General features: G+C 34.0%; 1 protein-coding gene across 1 annotated transcript in view; it reads left to right on the top strand.

Annotated features, from left to right (window-relative positions):
• STPG2 (sperm tail PG-rich repeat containing 2) overlaps nucleotides 1–22,631 on the top strand; it is a 537,907-nt gene that overhangs the window by 163,051 nt on the left and 352,225 nt on the right. Inside the window, 1 exon segment of the mRNA XM_037831459.1 lies at nucleotides 19,359–19,466. Coding sequence (XP_037687387.1) covers nucleotides 19,359–19,466 — 108 coding nt within the window.

Raw genomic sequence — 22,631 nt, 5'->3', positions numbered from 1 at the left:
GATTTATTTAACCTTTTCCATAGTGATGCAAAATCATGTTTTTTGGTCTTTTCCTAGTCAAACAATGCTGAAATTAATAACCTTGTTTAATTGTCATTTTACATGTATGTAATTCTATCTGTAGTTTAATTCCTAAATTTGGAATTTTATTCATAATAAAAATTATGCGCATTTGTAATTATGATAGCTATTTCAAAATTGTCTTCCATAGAAGCTATATCAATTTAATCTCTCACCAGAAATATATAAGCATTTTGCTTCCCCTAATGATCACCAAACAGTGTGTAACCAGGTTTTGGATATTTGATAGGTGAAAATGATATTGGATTAATTTTAATTTTAATTTCTCTTACATGAAATTGTGCAGCTTTTCATATGATTGACAACCATTTTTATTTATTTTCTTGGCATTTTTGTCTATGTAAAAATAGGTTTCCTTTTTTTACAGTTTATTAAACAACTTTGCATATATTAAAGTGTTTACTCCTTTGTGATTGAATTGCAAATATATCCTGGGTTATCACTTGACTTTTTACTTTGCTTATGAGTTTTTGCAGTATAGAAGTTTTTGATATTTATATGGTCAAAGTTTTTAGTGTTTCCTTATATATTTTTAAGTTTTGTGTCATAGATTAAAATACTTTACATTCTTTCATGTTCTAAAATAGTTTTCATATGATTTCTTCTAATACTTTTATCACTTTATTAAAAAAGTATTTTTATCTATTTACAGGGAAAGATGCTAGTTTTTTCCTTTTCCACCCAGAAGGCTATCAGTGTTTACCACAGCATACATTCATTAATTTATTTTCGTCCACTGTTTCAGAAGCTACCTTCATCATATATTAAATTACTGTAGGTTTTGGGTTATTTCTAAGATGACCTCTTATTTTTATATATTCCCACTTTATACCTTTAATTATGGTATTCTTTTCCTGTTTATTAATATGAATTTTTAATATTCTGTATTTTCCTGTAAGTTTGGCTTGGCTGTGTATCATATGTTCTGAAAAAAAGGCATTTCATCTCTCTCGAATGGATAGAGATGAATCAAAGTGTCCTACTAATAATATATTTTAATATTTATATATATTTTTATCTCCAGTAGCTTAGCTCTGTAACAAGGAGTATTTAATAGGCTCTCTCACTTGGCCCCATGTGAGAATTATAAATGTATTGCCTCTCACTCCAATTCTACCTTTCTCTGCCCTGCTTTGTGATGCAGGATTTAAACCAGTAAACATTTATCCTTTGCCAGCTCACACAATGTTAGGTTTTGTTGATAGACGTCATTGAAGGGACATAACAAGGAATAGCAGAGGAAGGGGATTCTCTTTCTGTTTCTGGCATTTTCTTCCTTCTATAGCATAATTGCCAGAAGTGCAGGAGAACCAGTGGTGTTCATTCTCCAGCTAGTTTCTGAAGTTTCTGGCAGGCTGAGAACCATCCTCAGTGGTCATCTTCCTGAAGACCAGTTTCAGCCTGCTGGCACCACAGTAGGCAACTTCCTGAAGACTAGCTTTAGCTCCTAGAAATTCCCTTCTTTGCCAAGCTATTAAGACAGCTGTAATAACTGAATTCCACAGAAATTGCAGAGGTTAGTGCCACCATCAAAGACTTGAAAGACTCAAGGATAATGATACTGATCACAACTCCCTGTCACTCACCTATTTGACTTACGCAGATGTCAGATGAATCTTGGAGAATAACTGTGGATTATCATAAACTTGATCAGGTGGTGATACAGATTGCAGCTGCTGTCTAAGATGTAGTATCTTTACTGCAGCAGTAGAACATGGTCTACTATAATGATGGCTCTATATGATGATTAGATATGACAGGCAGGAATAACCAGAGCTTTGTAGATAAACCCCACAAAATGTCAGGGTCCTCTCACGTCGATGAAGATTCTAGAGGTCCAGTGGTCTGGATCATGTCAGTATCTCCTTAAAGGTGAAGGAAAAGTTGTTGTTCCTTGTATTGCCTACCACAAAAAAAAGGCACAACTCTTATTAGGCCTTTCTGGATTTTGGAAGCAACATATATCACATTTGAATGTGTTACTTTGGGCCATCTACTGAGACATTGATAAGTCTCCCAGTTTTGAGTGAAGAAAAGAGCAGGAGAAGGCTCAGTAGCAATTCCAGGTTGCCTTGCAAGCTGCTCTTCCACTTGGGCCTTATATCTAGCAGATTCAATAATACTTAAAGTATCTGTTGCAAATTAGGAACTGTAGAAAGCCTCTAGCAAGTTCCAGTACAAGAGTAAGAGCACAAACCTCTAGAATTTTGGAACAACTTTATGTCCTCTGTGCTGGTTTGAAGCTGTTATGGACCCCAGAGCAGCCATGATCTTTTAATCCAATCTTGTGGGGTGGGACTTTTTGATTGAATATTTCCATGGAGATGTGACCCTGCCCATTTAGAGTGGATCTTAATTAGATCACTGGAGGCCTTTAAGAGAGCTCACAGAGAGAAGGAGCTCAGAGAAGCTAAGAGAGACATTTTGGAGAGAAGCTAAGATATGTAATCCAGAGTTTGCCCCTGGGAGAAGCTAAGAGCCAACACTGTCCCAGACACTTTGAGATACAGACAGAAGGATGTTTGGAAATGCTAAGCTAAGAGATGAAGCCCAGAGTTTGCCCCAGAGAAGCTAAGAGAGTACCCCCAGATGCTTAGAGGGAAACATCCTGAGAGAGCAAGCATGGATGCACAGAGCTGAGAAATAGAAAGAAGCTAAGAGAGACAGAAGTTCAGAGACATTTTGTAGAAAGCCGTTTTGAAACCAGAACCCAGGAGCAAAGGACAAGCACATGCCAGCCACATGCCTTCCCAGTTGACAGAGGTGTTCCAGATGCCATCGGCCTTTCTTCAGTGATGATATCTTCTTATTGATGCCTTTGTTTGGACACTTTTATGACCTTAAACTGCAAATTTGCAGCCTAATAAATTCCCTTTACAAAAGCCAATCCTGGTATTTTGCATAATGGCAGCTTTAGCAAACTGGAACACCCTCTTCTGAAGATAACTATTTTCTTTATGAGAAACAGCTTCTGTCATGCTACTGGACTTTGGAAGAAACTGAATACTTAATCATGGAACATCCAATGACAATGTGATCTGAGTATGCCATCATGAATTGAACATATTCTAACCAACCTAGCCACAATGTTTGGAGATTACAGCAGTGGTCTATCACTACATGAAGTTAGTATATAAGAGATCAGACTAGGTATGTCCAGAATACACAAGTAATTTTCATGAACTCAGATTTCCTTGACATGGAATCCTACTGCATCAGAAATGGTAAATATATAAATAAATAGAAAGATTGTTTCAAGTTTTTTATTTCATTAAAATATAAAGCAAAACTAGTAATATTGATTAGGGAGTTTGTGACATATATAGAAGTAAAATGTATCACAACATTAATTAAAAGGATGGGAGGAGGAAAACTGAAGCATACTCATGTGAGGTTCTTAGACTATAATGATGTGGGCATGCTATTAATTTAAGATAGGCAGTGATGTTAAAAATGTCTAGAGCAGCCCCTAAATACACACACACACACACACACACACACACACACACACACACATCAAAGGGCAATAGCTAATAAGACAGTAGTGGAGATCAAATGGAATCATAAAAAATATTCAGTTAATCCAAAAGAAGTCAAGAAAGAGAAAAAAAGAAAAGAACAGATGGGACAAAATGGAGAATATAGCAAATATATGTATCAATAATGTATCAATGTATCAATAATTATTTTTAATGCAAATGACCTATACACTTCAATTAAAATGCAGAGATTGTCATATGGAATATAAAAGCAAAACACAACTATGCTACTTCCAAGAAACACATTTCGAAGATATAGCTACATACAGGTTAAAAATAAAATAATGAAAAATTATATACTATGCATACACAAAAAGTTCTGTAGTAGCTATATTAATATTAGACAAATTAGAAATAAGAACAAAGAAGATGGCTATTTAATGATGAAAAAGACAAAGGGCCTCAAGAAGACACAATAATCCTAAAATGTATATGCATGTATAAACATAAATTAAGAATACTTGAAGCAAGAACTGACAGAACAGAATGGAGAAATAGAGAAGTTCATAATTATTATTAGAGATTTCACCACTCCTGTCTCAATAATTGATAGAATAAGGAGACAAAAATATTAATGATGTTATAGAAGACTTGAACACTATTGGCCAACACAACCTAATGACATATGTGAAACACTCCATCCAGTAATAGCAGAATACACATATTTCCAAGTGCACATAGAAGGATTTCCAGTTTCTGGTGCAAAATGTAAAGAGCTGGAAAATTGTCATTCCTGGTCTTACAACAAGAAAAAAGCTGGAAAAACTGAATATCAATAAATTTTCTTAGATTCATAAGAGAATTGAGGTTACAGGACATATTACTATCCTGAAAACTGGAGAAACAGGTGAATACAGGGAATCAAATCTTACCAGGAGCAGAAACCACTGCTGAAGCCAGCAACTGGTAGAAAAACTTCAAGGGAATTTGGCTTAATACTGGAGTCTGAGCATGGATTTGCTTGAGAGATAATAATTCCTGGTGTCCAGCATTAGGGAGGCCTTCACGCTTTCACAAGTTTTATCTCCAGGAGCCCTCACAGGTTCTCAGAGTGAAGATTGGAGAAAAATCCCCTCATGCTTCCAGCAGGAAGAAGGAAAAAATAGCCGTTTTAGAGCAAGACCGGAGTGTTCTGTTCTCTTTAACAAAGAATTGCCTGCAAGGAAAGATAATTTTACAAGATACCATTATGGGGGAAGGAAAATACCCAGCTTCAGCCCCTTCTGACCTTCCTGTTCAACCTAAAGGTGGAAAAAAGCTGAGAAGCACTTGTGAAGGCTACAATCAGGAGCACAGGCCCACTGAAAAACTGAGACTTAATCATAGGGATTATAGAATACTTCCCCTTTCCCCACACATTACCCTCACATTAATAGAACTCTTGTATAGTTACAGGGGATTACCTTGAGAAGAACTGTAAGGCTCAGGCTCTATTTAAAAATTGCTCCAGAGAAACCCAAAGTCAGCAAGGGAAACAAAAGCAAAGATACTAAGAGAAATTTTAGCTTCTGACAACTGCAGTTATAACAAACGGCGAACACAGGCTAATGCCTAGCCAGATAAAAATAAAACCTCACAATAAAGGTCTATTTATCTCAATTCCTTTTACCTGACACATCACACCCAGCTTTCAACAAAAAATTACAAGGCATGCTAACAGGCAAAAGGAAAATAAAAACCATAAAACAAACAAACAAAAATTCAGTCTGAAGATAACAAAACAAGCATTGGAACCAGGCTCAAATAAGGCAAGGATTTTGAAATTATCAGACCTGTAATTTAAAAAAAACTACTATTAATATGCTAAGGGTTCTAATGGACAAAGTGGACCACATGTAAGAACAGATGAGTATGTGAGCAAAGAGATGGTAACTCAGAAAGAGTCAAAAGGAAATCCTAGAAATAAAAAACTGTAACAAATGAAGAATGCCTTTGATGTGCTAATCTTTAGAATGGGCAGAGATGAGGAAGAATTTGAAGATATGGCAATAAAAACTTATCAAAATGAAATGCAAGGAGGGAAAAAAAAGGAAAAATAGAGCAGAATATGAAAGAACAGTGGGGCAATTACAGAAAGTAAACCTGTGCATAATGGTAGTATAAGAATGAGCCAAAAGATAGAAAGGAATAGAAGACTACTCCTTTCATTCCTCAGTTTTCATTTGTTCCTTTTTACACAACAATAAAACAATTCTTTGTTTATACCTACAAAACACAGCTATCCTTCATATAGGTGTCATCCCTCATATATGACACTTTCCTCGTAATGAGGAGACAGAATTCCAGTAGTTATTGTGTCAATTGCTTACTGGTTATTTTGTTACTCCTCAAATTTAGTTGAAATCCAACTGAATATTCTGTCAACTAAAGACTAAACGGTAAATTTAACCTCTGGATAATAAAGGACACACTCTTTGATCTTTGCCCTTTTCATTTTGTTCTTCAACCTTCTGGAATTCAGATATGGTATTTAAACTTGCAGTAGTCTTTATGACTGTGATGTAGTAGAATGAGAAAATATTGGAAGATCTGTGCTCTAACATTGTTGAGCCAATGCTTACATAGGATCAGTGCTTGCAGTAGCCTGTATCTAGGTTTCTTGCTTTATGAGACAAATAAAACTTTATGTTTTAAGGCAGTATTTTTGGGGTTTGTTTATATTTGTGGCCAATAGCATTTCTACCTGATACTCTTATAAAACAAACTGAAAAGTCAATGACAATAATCATATTGAGGGAAAACACAGTAAAAGGAAAATTCCTTCTTCAAATGATACTATCAAATGTTACATCAATGGTGTATGTGTATAAGAGAACTTTGCAAACATGTACCTGTTAGCAAATATTTTGGTTTATAATTGTATTCAACCACTGATTTACAGAGTATGAGTCAAACCTTGCTTATTTGTGCTTCATATATATATATGTGTGTGTGTGTGTGTGTGTGTGTGTGTATGGAAAAATTTGGCAACATTTTTCTATATTTATTTTTGAAAACTCATACCACAGGAGAAGTGTTTCTTCAATTTACTTTGATGAGACGTGTGGTCTTGAAAACTTGCTTTGTCATCAATAATGACAAGGTTCGAACCATATACATATCTTTGAGAGGTGTTACTATGTATATAAAAAGATTCCATCTTAGTGCCAAATCCATTATTGCTTTACTCTTGAAAACAGTTGATATTAACCATATGACTTTTGATTTTAAATTGGATTTGAAATAAAGAATGAAAAGTATGTATAAATTTAATTGTAGTCAGTGTTGTGTGTCTTTTAAGTATGGATAGGGACAAAATGAATAGTGAACATAACTCTGATAATACTGAAGTAAGAATATTGATGCAGGCACAGATGATCATATGTGCTACTGAAATGTGATAGAAATCAAATGACAATAAAGACCATTATGATTTCCTATGATCTTTTTCAAGTGGCATATATTAGTATCTTGAATGGCCTGAACTCATCACTTCCAAGAGAAAATACATTGATTTTTAATGTTGAGGGTATTCTCTCAGGATTTTTTTAGACAATCAAACTGTAGTATAAGTAGCTTATAAGGCTGATACATGGATTTTTCCCAGCTCAAGATCTTTTTCAGTCTTTGAAGGAATTGCTGATGTATTATTGAGCTAATATAAAAGCCACATCCAAATGCTGCAACAGAGCAAGAAGAAATAATTTCCAGGACTGAAAACGACTTAAGAGTGGATTAGAAATACACTCTTTGTTGTCTTCCAACTTGAAACATCTAGACTTCAAGCTTTTGACTGTAAAACGTTGGAAGTTATCATCTGTTAGAGTGCTGAAAGTAGTCTTCCGTGAGCCATCTCTCCATAATTTCCAGGCCATTTGTGTTTAATATGAATATCCAGACTTATCTAACAGCCACTAAACATTTGGTGCCATTTATGATGATCTATAATTGTGATTTTAAATGTTCTAATTTAGTGAGATCTAGGATGAGAAATCAATTGCAAATATAACCTAAATTATAAATTAAGCTATCCATCACTGAGTTGCATATAGCTAGAGAAATCTGGAAACAATATTATCCTTCCTACTGAAGTAAAACTTATTTTATTACTAATTTAAAAATATTATGGCTGATTTTTATTATTAAGAAAGTTAAGAAAAATATTTTAAAATTTTTACCTAAAATTGATGACCTGTATATGCACTGATTGTCCATTAAGGAGTGTGCAGGTGCCAAACTTAAAGAAATAATATTATTGAAGCTATGGACAAGGAATCTCTTTCATCCTGAGTATTAACATCTATGCTGTTTGTCTCAGTGCTCTCAGGTAATCTTAAGTAGCCTCTATTTAGTGAATCAGAATTTCCCCATCATCTTCTTGACCCTCCATCCATTTGGAATTCATATTTACATTCCACCACACAGAGTCAGAGAAAGTTTTTATTCTGGTACTTTCATTACTCACTGACCTGATCTACAATTTTATTCTGCTTGTGGGGGGTGGTCTCTAAATCTGGCCAGCTGAACCCACTTTCACACTTCATTTTCTGATCGCCGCCAACATCCCTCCTCCCCCCATATACTTCTCAGAGGAAAGGCTAATGGAAAATTCCAACTTATTGTGCTCATTAACTTGTGAATCATAACTGGAAGTTAGATTTTGTCTCATGAAAATGAGAATTGTGACGATAAAAGCAGTCTCTTCGTGGTTTCAGGCAATGTCCTTGATGTGATTTAGTAGTCTAATTGCTGCACAGAAATCTAGTTAAAGTAAATGTAAGTAATTGAGGCCCTTTCCCACCCAGCATTTCAGCGATTCTCTCAGATCAGGAAAATCCTAGTTTTAGAACATTGATATGTGCAAAGATTGTGAGTCTCTGCTGACTGCTTGTAATTAAGAAACTTATAACTACATTATAATGATACTACAACTAGGCATAGAAAGCTTAACTCATTTATCAAACTTCTTTTGAACTTTGATCTTGCAAGAGTTGGAGGATATGCAGGCATTTATATATGGAGGTATATTCTTCATGTATTTAGACTTAGACTTATATACTGAAGAGCAGAGAATGGAATCTAGTAGCTAGTGGGCTCAATTTAACCCACAGATGAGATGTATTTTTATGACCTATTCAGTGTTGTAAAAAATTGAATTAGTTGTCAACATTTCTAACTTGTGAGATTTCATATGCAAATCTATATTTTTGGCTTTTCTTAACAAAATGAAAAAAATCTAACTATTATCAGTTGAGGCTAATTAAGTTCTGCCCTTGGGGATAAGGGTGGGTGATCTTCAATGCCTCATTTTCCAGTCAACACTTACTTGCCCACCTGGCCCCATTAGGCATGTGAATTCTCTGTGTTTATGGGTATAATATCAATCAATTGTACATGGGTCCTTTAGCATCACTTAAGATTTATAACCCTTAATGTTGTTTCATTTGCATGTGTTTAATTGTCTGTGTGTCATTTATTAAATGTTGTTTCTTTTTCCTTTAAAAAGAGGAATTTGGGTTTGCCAAGAGCAGAGCAGATGCACTTATATTAAATAATTCTCTGTGGAAGTTCATGTTGTACTGCACAGTAATAAATTGTAATAAACTCTGTAGATTTACATAACACTAATTTACCAAAATAGGCATTATAAATCTTGATAGTTACTAGATAATCTACCACTTAGAATATAGTAATTACAGGGAAACTATAAAAACTGTTTGTATATGTTTCTTATTAGTGAAAAATTTTTGAGCACAAATCTATGTAATTTTTGATCATTGTGATAGGATTTTCAGGATGGCAACATTTACTCATATCTCCTGTAGCTTAGAACTTGGCATTGTTGCTTCAGATTTATTATATTAAATTTTTGATTCACATGAATTACTAATACCAGTGTTGACATACATTATTACTTTAGCAGATATATTATATAATCTAAGTATCTTTTTATCAGTTTTACTCAATTTTCGTGTTAGTCTGTTTGAAACTGCATAAGACATCCATCTACCCCAAAGTTGTAATATATCGTCAAACCTAGTAGCTTATACTTACATTCTGTCTCTCCTGATGTATTTTGTCTAGATTTACAGGGAGAAGCTACTTTTGTTTTCTATTTCTGTTACCTAACATATGGTAGGCTAATTAGTATACGATTTATCCTACAAAGCACTTCCTGTCACTTATTTAATTTTCTCATTTGAATGGTTTTTAACCTAAGTGTTGCATCTGAGACCCAGTGATAACTTACAATGCTATTATTGATTAATACAAAGTTACTTTTCAAATCGTTTTGTTCACTTAGGGTTTTCCTTACCATGTTTATTTGATTTAGATGAGTTTAAATTTAATTAGCTTTTTTTTAAAAAAATCACTGAGTATGTTTGTTTCCTGAGATCAGAAGCAAAGAAAACATTAGGCTTTCTAAATGAACCAAAATTTATACTTCAATTATGCAAATGAACATAATAGACATACAGTCTTTCCTACAGTTCCAATCAAAAGTTATACATTGCTCTGTCCAATAAGTCATTAGTATTGGGTCACTTAAAGGATTAAATACATCTGGGGCCTACTTCTTAAATATAGTCAATTTTAAATGAAAGGGCTATTTTTTTATTAAGGAGATAGTGCATATTGAAAATATTTTAAGTTGAAACTTCGATTTTAAATTGCTTACATATTTATTTCTTATTATTATCAGATGATACAATAGAAAAAGGATGCAGAATATCATCTTGTTTTTAGGAATTAGAATAGATATATTTTCTAACTAACCAAAACATTCTATCTAGATATTAGCTGAAAATATAGTAAATGATCTTGAAATTATGGAATAAAGTCTAAAGATTTAGAATAATCCATAGATTAATATGGGATATTAAAAAAAGATTAATGATATTAAGAATATAGTGTTCAAATTAATACAATGCTGAGAATCACGCAACTGTTACATAGTATACTTAGTTGTTTTCTCTGCTTTCTCTACACATTTTACCCAGAAACCATATTTATTTTCATGGCTTCAGGTACCACCTATATAAACTGATCACTTACTAATAGATCACTTTCAAATCTGTGTTTACATCCTTGACCTCTCCACTGAACTCCAGTCTTCCATGAATTATTGACCATATGACATCTCCACTTTAATGTTTTACAGAAACTACAAAACATATTCAAATTGAACAAGTATTTTTTTCAACCCTGCTCTGGTTTCTCTTTTCTCTTTCTGTTTGTTGCTTACATTCACTGGATAGGACTTTGTCACATGGAGGTTGGTAATTGGGGTTGTGTTAGCAACCGATAATATGTGTCTCAACCACTTACAAGCTATGTTCACAGGTTCCTTATAGGTGAACTGTATCTGCCTCATGGGATGTTGTAAGGCTTAAGTGAGCTAATACATTTGAAAAATATAATGCCTGGAAAATAGTAGGTGCTTAGTAAATGTTAGTTACTGTTTCAGTAATCTGTTGCTGCATAATCACCCCAAAATTAAGTGTCTTAAAACAACAATTTGTTATATTTCATAATTGTACCAATAGTGTGGACAGGGTTTGACTACTAAAGAATCAGGACTCGAAATGACAGTGTGTAAACTCTACAGTTTATTGCAGGAAACGGATACAAATAATAACAGCATTATAGTAAGGATATTTTTCATAGCTAAAGGCTGCAGGGGTTCTGGAGAAGCTTGGGGTGAGCTCTAATTGCCTCCCCTCTGTAAGGCCACACCAGGCTATGATTTCTCTCTTGGATCAGGAAGGACTGACATGTGTATGGAACACCTCAGAAACAAAAGCACAAAATGGAGTCCCGCCAGGGTTTATAATACTTTGCTGGTCACAAAAGTATATTCTGCAACATAACCAGCACCAACAGCAGAACCCTATCAGGTTTCACTGAGAATAGGTGCATATCATTAGTCTCACTGTTATCATTTAATAATGCTAACAAGCTAAGACAAACCACACCGAAACTCATGGGACCCCTAATTACAAGTCAAGACTGTTAGTGGTTTCCTGCCTTGACCAGAGGCCAGTGTAGTGTAGATACTTTAGCAAATGGCCCCAGGCCAATTCCAGGCCTACCAGAATTAACCCTTATGGTGCAATGATTCTGTGGGTTGGCTGGGATCAGTGGTGTCAGCTGGAGTCTCTCATCTGGTTGCATTCATCTGGGAGCAGGGATGGGTCTGGGATATCTAAGATGCTTTCGTTCACCCCATTTGGGGCAATTGTAATGTCTGGGAGCAGGTAGGATCTCCCTTTGCTTCTGTGTAGTTAGATTTCTTGCATGGGTGCTCAGGGCTCCAGGAGGGCAAATGTGGAATTTGCCATGCCTCTTAAGGTCTAGGCTTGGCAGTAGCACTTTGAGACTCCCACTGCACCTATTAGTAAATACACATCACATGGCCAGTCTCAAGAGGAGGTGAAATGGGCTCCATCTCCTGACTGGAGGTAAGGTATATGATTACAGGGATAAGAAGATCTTTGTAGGCAATCTATCAGAGTATTACTGTTGTTAGTATAATTGTATGATCATCACATAGCTACTCTTTAATCAAGGAAGGCATTGTCTCTTGCCTGGACTTCTGAACAGCTTCTTACTGGTATCAACGCTTCTGCTTACTCCCTTCTTGAATCCCTTCTCTACAGAACAGTCATATTTCTTAGACTGTAATCTGATCTTGTCACTTCTATGTTTAAAACCCTTCAGTGGGTTCCCACTGCACTTAGAATAAAATTCAAACTCCTTCTCATGACCTACAGAGACCGGGAGATCATGTAAACCCTATTTGTTACCAAAGATCACATTAATCCTATTTGTGTTTCCAGCTTTATCACCTCCTTTTCTTCCCACTCACTATCCAACAACTTCATAGGCTCTTTTTCTTTGAACATGTCAAACTCCTTACTTTGCACATGCTTTTCTGTCTTCCAGGAATGCCATCTGACCAATTTTCTCCCTTGGCCTTCACATATGCTTTTCTCTGATAGGAATGCTATTCTATCCATTCTTCCCAAAGTAAGTTCCTTCTTAAGTTTAGGTTTCAATATAAATGTTTTTCCATGTCTTAAGTTGCCGCTGTGATTTTCTGTCTCAGCACTTTTTTGCCCTCTAATTGTGTAGAAGAAAGTTAGTATCTATGAATCTTATTTTCCCCTTTGGGAAAACCTGAATAATGTTGTCTACCTTGCAGGAGTTTTAAGGATTAAAAATAACACAGGGAAAGTACCAAGTACAGTGTCTGCCATCCAGTGGGGCCCAGTAAATATTAGGAACTGATGTTTCTTCATTTCATTTATAAGAAGGATCACAGATAGGGAAAACTAAAAACATTAAGCAATTATTGATTGCAGAAGTGAGCATTTTATAGACAGGAAGAAAAGCCTCTAAACATAAATAAAACCTTTGCTATACCTGGATAGATGCTAGAAAAAAATCCTTCAATTTGCTTTCTTTCTCTCTCTCTCTTGCTTTTCTCCAATGTCATTACATTATAGTTAAATTACGTTGGAGAGAACAAGCAATTAAATTCGATGTGAAATTGAAGTATATAGAAACAAATGAAAATCCTTACAAAATTAGAGTTCTCTCTATATCTTGCTATACCAATCCTCATTTGGTAACCATGATTTCCTTAGTTTTACTATTTTTTATTTTGAGTTCTATTTTTGAAAAATCAAAGTTTAAATCTATGGTATGGTTTCAAGTGCTGTATGCATACTTTTATGTTCTGTCCAAGTATCAGATGCTAAAAAATTATTTTCTGTATTTGAAAATAGATGCAGAAAAATCAAGAGTTATGGATGATATTCATCAGAATATCTTTTTATTCCTATCTATTCAACTAATATTTTTAAATGATTGTTTCAACAGTGTGGTAAAGTTAACCTTTTCCTTCTCTTCAAGATTACCACCACCATGATAAGCATCTTGTTATCATGACTTTACTGGTACCACTGCTGTATTTTCTGCTATCTTCCTAGATTTATTAAATTCTCTATATTTTATAGTTTTTGTAGAAAGAGATAGAAAGGTTTCTTGTTAAACAAGATTGATTGAATCAAACCAATTATCTTAGCTTCCTCCTAAAACCTTAATAAATTAATAGTACCAGAATAAGAGAAGTCCAATACCACAAGTACAGAGTGGGAGAGGAGATGATAATAGATAAAAGATGCCCATGATTTTGAGAAGATGGGAAACTTATGGGCATGTGGTATATAACTAAACAGAATGGAGGCAACTGTTACATAAATGCCTTCAGAGGTAGATGCCCAACAAGAAAACTAGTTCACATTACAGTACCTTAGAAGAACCCAGAATTGGAAATAACAATTATGTTGGAAAGTGGCAGGTGGTATAGAAACAACAAGATTGGTGGATAATCTGGATAAGAAGTACAATCTCTTGTAGCTAGGAGACTCCCCCATCCCAACAACAGGAGGAGATGGGAGGTCTGTTGGAGAAATTAAACAAGAGAGGCTCTGCACTTGGGGGCAATGTTATAGAAGAAAAAAGGGATGAGATGATACAATGAAGATGTGGAGAGTGATTTCCAGCTTTCATATTTAGGTCTGTAAACACCATTCATCACTAAAAGAAAGCTCCCAGGAGAAATGGCTGATTCCACCTCTAGAGCATGAATTGTAGATTATGAACTTGAAGCATCTTTTTATAAAAGAAAGCAAGGAAGTTATGAAATACTACTAGAGTCATCTCAAAAGAATTCAGGCACTTATTCAAATTGGCTCTTACTGACCAAACATGGGATGATTTCAACATTAATGAGCAAATCAACTTCAGTGGGTTGAAATAATTCAAATATATTTATATCCATGGAGTTAGAATAAAATTAAAATTTAGAAAACTCATTAATAAGTATTGGAAGATGCAAGGGTCCAACTTGGTATTTTGAGAGCTGATAAACAGAAGGAAAAATCAAACATTTATCTTGCTTTTCCTGAATGAACTGTGTCTTAAGGTAACTAAATAGTTGATAAGGGAAGTCTCTATAGGAGTTTTCCAGTCACTAAATGAAGAAGGAATTACGGAATTATAATATCATCATTTTTGTAACCCTTACTGAGTTTATAGATCTAGTGATGATCATGAATGGCTCACAGAATGAAAGAATCAGCTATTATGTTCCTCCTGATGGAACTACAGAGTACCACCTATGAAGTAATCTTGATAAAAAAAGAGAAAATTGAATCAGAATCTGATGAAGACTGTATATCATATTACCAGTTTACAGCAAGTACAGGGGACAGAGAAAGACAATACACATTCAGTCAGGAAAACACAAACTATGGGAAACTCTATTCAGAAAAAAACCTAGCTTCTTCAAAAATTAAATTCAAAGGAAAAAAATAGTGATGGAGAAGGAACCTATAGATTATAGGAGACTTAAGAAATACATTGACTACTTGCAATTTGGGCTCTGATTCAAATACACAAGCATATAAAAATTTAAAAATATATTTACTTATTAATGTGCATATATTTAACATACATATACATTTATGAGACAGTCACAAAATTTGAACTCTGAATGATTAAGGAATCATTGTTGATTTTTAAGATAGGAAAACAGTTTTGTGGTTATGTTAAAAAAAAAAGAGTCCCTTATCTTTTAGGCATACATTCTGAAGCATTTATTGGTGAGATTATATGATGTTTTGGATTTGCCACTAGGTCATTGGGGTGGGTATTGGGGAAGTTGGTAGGAGTATGGATGAAACAAATTCAGATACAAGTTGAGGATTATAGACCCTGGGTAATGGGTATATGAAGGTTTCTTATACTATTTTCTGTGTGTATTTTCAGCTTTTCATAATATAAAGCAAGACAGGGAGAAAACGGAGAGTTTAATGCAGAGTGGGGAGAGTTCCAGGCTCCTATCCCACTCACATTGTCAGTCAGATGTGAGAAAAGACCTTTAGATACCAGTATTTGGGGACCCTCTAATACAAAGGCTAAGTCCTGATTCCATCACAGCTTAATGAAGTCTAGTAGTTTTCAAGTCACATGTACCCATGAATGAAATTTTCAATCCAACATTTTAGTGGCTCATTCTTAAATCTGCATAAGGTACAAGGGATCACCAGACATTTGAGGAACTCTCCATCATGAAACACAAAGACAAACAAACACACAAACAAAAAACCCAACATAAATGAAACTCTAAGGAAACATACACAGAGAAAACAGAATTTTAATTAATTGATAATTCTAATTGATATCCATAGAAATATGGAAGATAATGCAGTAATGATTAAAATAGGATTTAAAGTATAAGAAAGAGCAATTGAGAATTAAACATATGATTGCAGAAATTAAAATTATAGAACGCAAGCTGGGAGTAAGAAATATATAGCAAATAATCTCATTAAGACCTTATTTGAAGAGGAGTTTGAAATGGTAGGAAACAATGGAAGTTTGCAGATACTATACTGACAGAACTAGTGAAAAGTGATTATACCAGGCTAAGACCCAGCAGTGTGTGTTTTAAGCTGATCTACTAGGCCTCAATCTTGAGTGCATATTCAAATGAACCAAGGAGCTTTTTTTTTTAAAAAAAAAAAAAAAAAGCCTGGGCTTCATTTCCACTGGTTTTAATTTGAATAGGGTGGGACAAAGGGTTGTTATTTTGAAATATTTCCCAGGAGATTCTCTTGCGCAGCCAGGACTGAGAACCACTAATCTCATGTGATCTTCTCAAAAGCAGAGCCTATGCTTCATTTATCACTGTGTATTAGTGATTTGTGTATAGTAAGATTTTAGAATTTATAAAAATGAAAAAAATAATTACTGATTGAGGGTCCAAGTTAATGACTAAAATGGAGCTAAACAGCTTTTCCCAGTCCCTTTTATTCCTGCTCACTATTGGATCAAATGGATGTTTATACCCCAGTCTTCTTGTAAAGGGGCTGATTTTTATTAGGCTGCAGATGGAAAAGATGTAATAATGGCATAAACAACTTGCCCCAATAAATCTTTCACCTCTGTTTGAAAGGCAGAAAAACTTTCAAGATCTGTCCCTTCTTCCTGAGGATGACTATGTTTGGCAAAAGATGCTTTTGGACCATGGGTATGGTTCTTTATTGTATGTAAGAATCATTTCTGGGGATTGTTAAAAGTAGATTCCTGGATTCAACGAAAATTCTGATTCAGTAGGTCTGATATGGGATACTGGGGTGCTCTGTAATTAATAGGTTGTATCAATGCAGGTGGTCTGATGACCACAGTTTTGAAAAACAACTCCAAGCACTGCAGCATTTTCAGTTTGTGTCTGGGGCTTGGTCTTGTCAAAGTCTGTTTGTTTTTGTTGTATTATCATATATTAAGACCTGATCGTCATTGGCTAGTTCTCATGAGCATATTTTGGAGTTTATTTCTAATTGGTTTATTAAATCCTAAGCCTGACTTTTTAGAAGCAAGAACCTATTTTTATTGCTTTATCCTGTTTTAATGAAGCAAAGTTTTAAAATATTAGGAACTTTATGAAAAAGCAGAAGAACAGGAAAAGGAAGTATTTGTTGAAGGGTTCAATATTTCATATCTGCTTTATGCAAAATAGTTTCCTCAACACTACGTTTTTCACTTATCCCATTATTTACACATAATCTTTTCTCTATGATCCATAAGAATTACCACTTAAACAACTATAGAAAGTAATCCCAGTTTGTCAGAAGCTGATTATTATTATTATTTTTACCATGCTTGCCCATAGGGGGAGAAGAGGGGTACAGCATATCTATAACAAAGTTCCAGAAAATAGGTTAATGTGTATACAACATTATGCTCTTTGTATTCAGTTATGATACAGATATGTCAGATATGTTGGCACAAAATTATGCAGACATTTCTTTTCTTCTAAAGTTAACTTATGAGTTCGTATATGCCATAGCTAAAGGGCATTTTTTCTACCAGCCACCAAATAATGTCATGCATTTGCTCATTTCAGACAAGAACGTGGGCATTTACATAACTTTTTAGAATCCAACCTATTTATAAGAAGAGGTATTTCTTTAAAGGGTTTCTCAAAAAGTATTTTTTTTCAAGTTATAATTGGATTTATTTTTATACAAAGGCTTTAAGATATTTTGCTTCAATTAGAAATGGTTAATTCATTTATTGGAAGCCAAATTATTCCCCAGAGAAACATATCACCAAATTCTTAATGTAGTCAGTGAAAATGTAGGACTAAATGAATGCATGTATCTAGTCATCTGTTCATATGACAAATATTTTCTGAGTACCTACCATGTTCCAGGTATTCTTCTAGACACTGGAGTTATAGCAGTGAATAAAACAGAAAAGAAATAACCTTGTACTCCTGGAGCTTACAACATTGCAGATAATCATATTTTGGATAGTATTAAATGATAAGGTAAAAAAAAAAAAAGTCAGGAAAGAGGACAGAAATTGTTTGGGAGGCAAAGAAATTTTAGATCAAGGGGCCTCGAAAGACCTCACTGGGAAGGTGACATTGAGTAGAGACCTGTGAGAAATGAGAGGTGTGCCATGGAGTTGCACCTAAGTGAAGAACATTTCAAGCAGTGAAATGGTAAATACAAAGGTCCTGAGGTGGATATATGTCTGATCTGTTTGAGGAACAGATGGAGCAGAGTGAATGAAGGGTGGGGGCAGATGGTACAAGATAAAGTTAGAGAGGTAGTATATCTGGGGGTGGAATTCAGATGATATTTAAGGACTTTGGCTTCTCATCTAAGTGAGATTGGAAGTTATTGGATGGGTTTGAGAAGGAGAGTGATGTGATCTGACTCAGGTCTTAATAAGCCATCACTGGCTGCTATATTGAAAATAGACTGAAGGTGGTTAAGGGTTGGAGCAGGGAGGTAGTTATGAGGCTTTCACAATAATCCAGGTAAGAGATGGTGATGACTTAGATCAGAGTGGTAGTTGTGGAGGTGAAGAGAAGTGGTTGGAATTTGGGCATATTATAAAGATATAGGTGACAGGATTTGCTGATGGAACTTCATGATACATCCAATATTCAGTTCATAAATCAAGGAATAGTTCTTTCAACTTTAAAAAGTAGGACAGCATGGATATGAGACAGAAAATTTTAATCTAACTTTTTATACTATGAAACATATTTAATCAAGGTAATTAAAATATTTGATGATAAATAAACAGCACTTCATATATATTTAAATTGTATTATTAAGACAATAAAAACTCAATTCCAGGACTTACTGAATTTATTTTTATCTATTGTAAAACATTTAGGTAAAAACTTAATGTCTTATATTTTCTAACAATAGTAATTAAAATATTTCCTGAAGTCTATTTGTTGGGTAAAAGAAAAGCAGGCTATTGATTAATGGAAATTTGAAAAGACAGTACATTTTTTTTTTAGAGTAATGCTGATTGTATTCTTTTAAAAGGAAGAAATACGGAAGTCATTTTTGTTTCTTCATTTTAGTGCTTAATCATGTGAAGAGCTGAATAATTCTTCTGAGCTCTATCAGTAGAGGGCAGCAAAGTTTCAGTTACTGTATTTTCAGGTCCATGGAAGCTTTTCTAAGGAAAATTTTTCTTTTTTGTTGCTCTTAAGAAGTTTGTTCTGGTTTGCCTTTTAATGGAGTGCTTTGGTAATATCGTATAGGAATTCGTTTAAAAACGCTGTAGCTTTGGTTAAGATATTTAGTCAACTGTTCCCTTAGGTGATACAGATCCTTTCTTAATGAGAACATGTATTTCTTTCTTTCTGTAATTTAGGGAGTACCTGGGCCTGGAAGATATGACATTAAAAGTCAGTTTCAGAAGACTGAAAGTAAGACACCAAATGTAAATGATGCATCCCCTGCTTTTCTTTCTCCATCCCAGGTAGTGATCTACAACCATCTTCATATATATATACTAATAGGCATAATGTGAAGCCAGCAACAAATCCAGTGGTGTTTAGGGAGATTATAGAAAGAAAAGGGCCTGGGTAAATCATATTGCCCCCAAATTTGGGTGAAATGAAATGAAAATAGGATTAGAATATTAATAGTAATACACAAAGATGAATATTTGAATTGAAACCATCTATTACACATTTTCTATTAAGTAAATTTGAATATGTGAAAGTTCAATTTAGCGTCTAAGAAATACTTTGCAGATGACTATGTAGAGTGTTAACATGGCATATTAGGCATACTTTTCAGTGAGTTTTCTGAAGGTGCTCTGTAGAGCAGGGTCATTGGTCATTTCTATAGCTAAAACAGGGATCCTCATTAGTGGTGCTAGAGCCATGAAATATTATTTCACAGTATCCATTTCACATTCTCCAAGAATTCACAATTCTAAAGGGATTTGAAGGTAATATAAGATATTGCTAAAGTAAGGTTTATTGTAATAGTAAACCTTCATAATGTTGGCAGCCTCCAGATCAAAGTAGTTGTGATATTTATCCACCCATATTATGTACACTTCTGATTATCTTATTTAATTTGGAAAGGTTAATTACCTTTCAGGTGACCACAGGTTACTACTTTGGTTTCATTGTACTTAAGAGGCTCCTCCATGGAGACAAGTAGATAGATTGCAGGTATATTTTGGAGATATAATTACATTACTTTTTAATGGTTGGAATGGGAATGGGAAGAATCAAGAATGAATATCAGGTTTCTGCGTTGAGCAACTTGGTGGATGAATGGTGATACCATTTATCATACTGCAGAACACTGATGAGTGGGAGGTAGGGCCTTGTGTGTGTGTAATGTCCTTGATTTTTTTAAAAAATACCACTTTTACAACTAGAACTAAGTGTCAGTTTGTATGTCATTTTTCCTATCTGACATATAGCCCTAATTTGGCATCACTTGGCACCAACTAAAATCTTTAAAATACATTTTCAGAAATAGAAAAGAATATGATATCAATTTTGTTTAAGGGAATGATGGAGAAAAGAATAATAGTTCTGACGTGAAAGGTATGGAGGAATAAACCAAACACCACTGCCTGCTAGGGGTAATGTTAGTGTTTAATTGAATATGGACAGACAATATCAATAAGGATGATAGAAAAAGCAATAAAGCAATTAACAAGATGGACTTAGAACACAGAATTTCTGGTTTACAGGATTAAAGATAAATTATATTCTAGAACACTTATTTTAATTATCTAAGGAGTTAGCTGGTATTTTATCATAATGAACTGAATTTCCTTATATCTTCAACTATTAATTTATAAAATATAAAATTTTATTTATAACTATGGTTCTCAATCTTAGCTGTATATGAGAAACACCCAGAGAATTTTAAAACATTCTGATACCCAGGTGCCAATGTACTCATCTCTCTTCCCTCTCCAAGATTAATTCAGTTGATCTAGAATAGCCAGAATTGAGATTTATCATTTTTTGAACATTATACTCAGCATGTAAATCAAAAGATAGTGTTTAGGAAAAAAGTTTAGAGAGTGCTTTTTGGTCCTTCCAGCAATAAATTGTTATTTGGTAGTGTTAAGACTTACCAACTTTATGAAATACAAAAGTGAATGTATGATATGCAAAATATGGGCCAAGGTAATTAAGTACAGTAATGAATTATAAATTATTAAAATGGCATTCATGAGTCCATGTGGATAGTAAATAGATAAGTGAATAGGTAGATATATAGATAGATAAAGAAACATGGGAAGTATTTGGGGAGAAGGGAGGGCTCTTGCTCACAGTAGAATGCTGAGTGCTAACTAGTAAATGTAGAGCAAGTGTTGGATTTGATCAAAATTAACATCACTAATGAAGGGCAGAGGAAATCGTGTGCCTCCAGATGCAATAGTCTAAGAAATCCACAATGTCACCTATTTAGTATCCTTAGAATATGCAGTTTGAATACAATCAAGAGGAAGAATCAGAGAAATCCCAAATAAAGAAGATTCTATTATACATAAAAGAGTTGCTGTATTTTTCCAAAATGTGCAAGTCATATAACATAAAGGAAGGCTGTTGAAGTGTTCCTAGATTAAAGGTGGTTAAGAATACGTGGTGACTCCGTGCAATTTCTTGATCCTAGATTAGGTTATGTATTGGAGGGGAAAAATGAATAAGGGACATTATTAGATCAACTGATAAATTTGGCATATGAATGGTAGATTAGATACAAATGTTATATTGATGATACATTTACTGAAGTTAATTACTATACTGTGGTTATGTAAGAGAATAGCCCTAATACTAGGAAATGTACGCTGAAGTATTTAGGGGTAAAGGACCATGATGTATGTAACTTTCTCTTGAATGGTTCTTTGTGTGTGTGTGTGTGTGTGTGTGTGTGTGTGTGTGTGTGGAGAAAGAGAGAGAGAAAGAGAAAGACAGAGGGAGAGACAGACAAATACAGAAAGAGAGGAGTGGACAAATGAAAAAGCAAATGGTGAACATGTTAAGAATAGGTGAATCTAGATGAAGATTTTATAGATATTTTCTGTATTATTTTTATTCATACAATGTTTCTGTAAGTTTGAATTTATTTCCAAATAAAAAGATAAAAACTAAGATTTTAAAATGTTTTATTTCATAGGAGTTCATAGTGATACATATGTACATATATACACATGTACATACATTTAATACTAATAAGTTCCTAAATTAAATTGGATTTATAAACCACTTTAATCTAAAATTTTATTTTTCTTAAGGTACTTAGTGATAAATTGCTGAGTTAATTCAATAAATATATTGAGGAACTTTGTCAATTCATGCAATTTGATTACATAAAAATGTAGTATTACCTATATTCATATCATATAGTTTCTTATTTATTATCTTAACTTTCAGAATATTTTAAGTGTAAGAATTGCCCATATATTATCATCTAGAATCTCATGTTGCAATGATTTTCTTCTAAAAGCTATTTGGATTAGTATGGTACATAATGCATCACTATATTAATATATGAGTGATTTTACTAAAAGCTATGTATTTTATGTTTTGATGGGTATCATATATTAATTCATCTACATTTCCTTCACTCCATTAAGAAATAAATTAAATGCCAAATATTATAT

The sequence above is a fragment of the Choloepus didactylus genome, chromosome 3 (genome assembly GCF_015220235.1).
Source record: "Choloepus didactylus isolate mChoDid1 chromosome 3, mChoDid1.pri, whole genome shotgun sequence".
Taxonomy (NCBI): Eukaryota; Metazoa; Chordata; class Mammalia; order Pilosa; family Megalonychidae; genus Choloepus; species Choloepus didactylus.
Note: the sequence above shows the minus strand (reverse complement) of the source record. Positions and strands in the feature narration are given on the sequence as shown.